At 35.1% G+C, this 6,088-nt stretch overlaps 1 protein-coding gene across 1 annotated transcript; it reads left to right on the forward strand.

The window, feature by feature from the left end:
• Positions 1 to 812: 812 nt before the first annotated feature.
• LOC143534506 (auxin-induced protein 15A-like) lies at positions 813 to 1,112 on the forward strand. Its single transcript, XM_077028975.1, has one exon. It carries the CDS (start codon positions 813 to 815, stop codon positions 1,110 to 1,112), a length of 300 nt encoding a protein of 99 aa, XP_076885090.1.
• The last annotated feature ends 4,976 nt before the right edge of the window (positions 1,113 to 6,088 follow it).

Here is a 6,088-nt window from a genome sequence, read left to right on the forward strand (position 1 = left end):
ATTCTAAACCTGATTATACAACTAATTAAGTCTTTATTTCAAAGAAATTCAACATGTCTACTTCTATGATCGTCGAAGTTCTAGTACCTGTATTCAAGATTGTATGTGTTACGCGTTAAAGGTACCGAAAGATTCTCTCTAGGTCTATGGAGACACGAATCATAAGCAGATAAAACAGTCACTATAGAATATATATATATATATATATATATATTTTTATGTTGCCGATTTATGTAGTCAGAGGTTATTGTGCTGAAATTTAACAGAACTATCTCTTAATTATCTACTGTTATCCTAATAACGTAGATACTCCTAATATATTTGTAATTAAGGTCAATGGGTCCGTTATGTTGTAACCATGTCAGCTGATTTTTAACAAATTGCTACGACAGGTTTGCCAAAATGTGAAATCTAATCCTTAAACAGGTCACATTTGAACCACATAAAAAATTCATTATAGGTTATTTGGTTATAATGCGGAATGCCCTACGTATTAAAGATTAGGCATCTAACATCAGACAAGGACCGTAAGGGATTTCATGTTGGATATATATTGTAACAGGTCGTTCGGATTCATAAATGCCATTCAAATTATTTTGGGTCTTTTCGATAAAGAGAGACAATTCCATGTGAAGCTTCTTTCCAATCATGTGGTAATGTCTACTATCTTGTGCAACCAGCTGGCTATTTAAGCCATTCAGTATTTCAAAGCAAATCAACCACAACTTCCATACTCCAAAAAGTATTTTACCGAGTCATTTTTCTCCATCAACGTCCTTCCTGTAGAAACACTACTAAACCTTTTGAGAGAAATGGCCATCTTTATGCCACGGATTACACAAGCAAAACAGATTCTGAGACGATCATTCTCGAATGGAAGGAGTGCAGCAACACCCATGGACATTCCGAAAGGATATTTTGCAGTTTATGTCGGCGAAGAAGAGAAAAGAAGATTTCTGGTTCGTGTTTCTCTCCTAAGCAGGCCAGAATTTCAAGAACTACTGCAACTGGCGGAGGAACAGTATGAGTACGACCATCCAATGGGTGGGCTCACCATTCCATGTAGTGAAGACGTATTTGCTGATTTAGCATCACGTTTTGGTGCCTTGTGATACTTGATTTATCATATAACATTTTTGTAAAGAACATCAGCTAGGATCTTACACATATTTGTAAATAGAGATTCGTAACCATTTTTTGTGAAATTCAAATTTGGAGCAACCTCAAGTTTATTGAACTACATATAACTTATGCTATACTCAATGACCATTTGGATGAAATACGTATTTCACGTTCTTTAACTTTTGTAGGCTGAATTTTAACCAAATTTATATACATAAAGCGATAGAAGTGTATATGATTTCTTAAGGATCTGTTTATAGAAAAAAAAGATTGAAACAAAGGGAAAGAGTCACGCAGTAATGATCAATACACATATTAGTTATGCAATTGACATCAATCACAGTTTCATTCGTTGTGTTTGGTTCGCCAACCACAACGATTCATTGGTGCATCACAAACGATGTGGAATTCGATTGAGTTGGAGTTCAGGCTTGACTCCCTAAGTTCAAATTAGTAATAAGTGGTTAGCTGGAACGCCTCGACCCGCTATTCAAATGTGTTACGTAACACGCTATACATGGTTAAAAACGACAAACAGCTTGTGTGGGTTATGTACATTAATTAGCCTGTGATCGCAAATGCCGTATACCATTTCTCACTATTGGCATTACGGTTCATGGCTAGTCATTAATAAATTTCAATCACATCCGCTATTCTAAACCTGATTATAAAACTAATTAAGTCTTTATTTCAAAGAAATTCAACATGTCTACTTCTATGATCGTCGAAGTTCTAGTACCTGTATTCAAGATTGTATGTATTACGCGTTAAAGGTACCGAAAGATTCTCTCTAGGTCTATGGAGACACGAATCATAAGCAGATAAAACAGTCACTATAGAATTTATATATATATATATTTATGTAGCCGATTTATGTAGTCAGAGGTTATTGTGCTGAAATTTAACAGAACTATCTCTTAATTATCTACTGTTATCCTAATAACGTAGATACTCCTAATATATTTGTAATTAAGGTCAATGGGTCCGTTATGTTGTAACCATGTCAGCTGATTTTTAACAAATTGCTACGACAGGTTTGCCAAAATGTGAAATCTAATCCATAAACAGGTCACATTTGAACCACATAAAAAATTCATTATAGGTTATTTGGTTATAATGCGGAATGCCCTACGTATTAAAGATTAGGCATCTAACATCAGACAAGGACCATAAGGGATTTCATGTTGGTTATATATTGTAACAGGTCGTTCGGATTCATAAATGCCATTCAAATTATTTTGGGTCTTTTCGATAAAGAGAGACAATTCCATGTGAAGCTTCTTTCCAATCATGTGGTAATGTCTACTATCTTGTGCAACCAGCTGGCTATTTAAGCCATTCAGTATTTCAAAGCAAATCAACCACAACTTCCATACTCCAAAAAGTCTTTTACCGAGTCATTTTTCTCCATCAACGTCCTTCCTGTAGAAACACTACTAAAACTTTTGAGAGAAATGGCCATCTTTATGCCACGGATTACACAAGCAAAACAGATTCTGAGACGATCATTCTCGAATGGAAGGAGTGCAGCAACACCCATGGACATCCCGAAAGGATATTTTGCAGTTTATGTCGGCGAAGAAGAGAAAAGAAGATTTCTGGTTCGTGTTTCTCTCCTAAGCAGGCCAGAATTTCAAGAACTACTGCAACTGGCGGAGGAACAGTATGAGTACGACCATCCAATGGGTGGGCTCACCATTCCATGTAGTGAAGACGTATTTGCTGTTTTAGCATCACGTTTTGATGCCTTGTGATACTTAATTTATCATATAACATTTTTGTAAAGAACATCAGCTAGGATCTTACACATATTTGTAAATAGAGATTCTTAACCATTTTTTGTGAAATTCAAATTTGGAGCAACCTCAAGTTTATTGAACTACATATAACTTATGCTATACTCAATGACCATTTGGATGAAATACGTATTTCACGTTCTTTAACTTTTGTAGGCTGAATTTTAACCAAATTTATATACATAAAGCGATAGAAGTGTATATGATTACTTAAGGATCTGTTTATAGAAAAAAAAGATTGAAACAAAGGGAAAGAGTCACGCAGTAATGATCAATACACATATTAGTTATGCAATTGACATCAATCACAGTTTCATTCGTTGTGTTTGGTTCGCCAACCACAACGATTCATTGGTGCATCACAAACGATGTGGAATTCGATTGAGTTGGAGTTCAGGCTTGACTCCCCTAAGTTCAAATTAGTAATAAGTGGTTAGCTGGAACGCCTCTACCCGCTATTCAAATGTGTTACGTAACGCGCAATACATGGTTAAAAACGACAAACAAGTTGTGTGGGTTATGTACCTTAATTAGCCTGTGATCGCAAATGCCGTATACAATTTCTCACTATTGGCATTACGGTTCATGGCTAGTCATTAATAAATTTCAATCACAGCCGCTATTCTAAACCTGATTATACAACTAATTAAGTCTTTATTTCAAAGAAATTCAACATGTCTACTTCTATGATTGTCGAAGTTCTAGTACCTGTATTCAAGATTGTATGTGTTACGCGTTAAAGGTACCCAAAGATTCTCTCTAGGTCTATGGAGACACGAATCATAAGCAGATAAAACAGTCACTATAGAATTTATATATATATATATTTATGTTGCCGATTTATGTAGTCAGAGGTTATTGTGCTGAAATTTAACAGAACTATCTCTTAATTATCTACTGTTATCCTAATAACGTAGATACTCCTAATATATTTGTAATTAAGGTCAATGGGTCCGTTATGTTGTAACCATGTCAGCTGATTTTTAACAAATTGCTACGACAGGTTTGCCAAAATGTGAAATCTAATCCTTAAACAGGTCACATTTGAACCACATAAAAAATTCATTATAGGTTATTTGGTTATAATGCGGAATGCCCTACGTATTAAAGATTAGGCATCTAACATCAGACAAGGACCATAAGGGATTTCATGTTGGATATATATTGTAACAGGTCGTTCGGATTCATAAATGCCATTCAAATTATTTTGGGTCTTTTCGATAAAGAGAGACAATTCCATGTGAAGCTTCTTTCCAATCATGTGGTAATGTCTACTATCTTGTGCAACCAGCTGGCTATTTAAGCCATTCAGTATTTCAAAGCAAATCAACCACAACTTCCCAACTCCAAAAAGTCTTTTACCGAGTCATTTTTCTCCATCAACGTCCTTCCTGTAGAAACACTACTAAACCTTTTGAGAGAAATGGCCATCTTTATGCCACGCATTACACAAGCAAAACAGATTCTGAGACGATCATTCTCGAATGGAAGGAGTGCAGCAAAACCCATCGACATTCCGAAAGGATATTTTGCAGTTTATGTCGGCGAAGAAGAGAAAAGAAGATTTCTGGTTTGTGTTTCTCTCCTAAGCAGGCCAGAATTTCAAGAACTACTGCAACTGGCGGAGGAACAGTATGAGTACGACCATCCAATGGGTGGGCTCACCATTCCATGTAGTGAAGACGTATTTGCTGATTTAGCATCACGTTTTGATGCCTTGTGATACTTAATTTATCATATAACATTTTTGTAAAGAACATCAGCTAGGATCTTACACATATTTGTAAATAGAGATTCATAACCATTTTTTGTGAAATTCAAATTTGGAGCAACCTCAAGTTTATTGAACTACATATAACTTATGCTATACTCAATGACCATTTGGATGAAACACGTATTTCACGTTCTTTAACTTTTGTAGGCTGAATTTTAACCAAATGTATATACATAAAGCGATAGAAGTGTATATGATTACTTAAGGATCTGTTTATAGAAAAAAAAAAAGATTGAAACAAAGGGAAAGAGTCACGCAGTAAAGATCAATACACATATTAGTTATGCAATTGACATCAATCACAGTTTCATTCGTTGTGTTTGGTTCGCCAACAACAACGATTCATTGGTGCATCACAAACGATGTGGAATTCGATTGAGTTGGAGTTCAGGCTTGACTCCCCTAAGTTCAAATTAGTAATAAGTGGTTAGCTGGAACGCCTCGACCCGCTATTCAAATGTGTTACGTAACACGCAATACATGGTTAAAAACGACAAACAACTTGTGTGGGTTATGTACATTAATTAGCCTGTGATCGTAAATGCCGTATACCATTTCTCACTATTGGCATTACGGTTCATGGCTAGTCATTAATAAATTTCAATCACAGCCGCTATTCTAAACCTGATTATACAACTAATTAAGTCTTTATTTCAAAGAAATTCAACATGTCTACTTCTATGATCGTCGAAGTTCTAGTACCTGTATTCAAGATTGTATGTGTTACCCTTTAAAGGTACCGAAAGATTCTCTCTAGGTCTATGGAGACACGAATCATAAGCAGATAAAACAGTCACTATAGAATATATATATATATATATATATATATATATATATATATATTTATGTTGCCGATTTATGTAGTCAGAGGTTATTGTGCTGAAATTTAACACACTATCTCTTAATTATCTACTGTTATCCTAATAACGTAGATACTCCTAATATATTTGTAATTAAGGTCAATGGGTCCGTTATGTTGTAACCATGTCAGCTGATTTTTAACAAATTGCTACGACAGGTTTGCCAAAATGTGAAATCTAATCCTTAAACAGGTCACATTTGAATCACATAAAAAATTCATTATAGGTTATTTGGTTATAATGCGGAATGCCCTACGTATTAAAGATTAGGCATCTAACATCAGAAAAGGACCATAAGGGATTTCATGTCGGATATATATTGTAACAGGTCGTTCGGATTCATAAATGCCATTCAAATTATTTTGGGTCTTTTCGATAAAGAGAGACAATTCCATGTGAAGCTTCTTTCCAATCATGTGGTAATGTCTACTATCTTGTGCAACCAGCTGGCTATTTAAGCCATTCAGTATTTCAAAGCAAATCAACCACAACTTCCATACTCCAAAAAGTCTTTTACCGAGTCATTTTTCTCCATC

The sequence above is a fragment of the Bidens hawaiensis genome, unplaced genomic scaffold (genome assembly GCF_021521415.1).
Source record: "Bidens hawaiensis isolate Kalapana, Puna unplaced genomic scaffold, B.hawaiensis_p1.1 tig00010169_1, whole genome shotgun sequence".
Lineage (NCBI taxonomy): Eukaryota > Viridiplantae > Streptophyta > Magnoliopsida > Asterales > Asteraceae > Bidens > Bidens hawaiensis.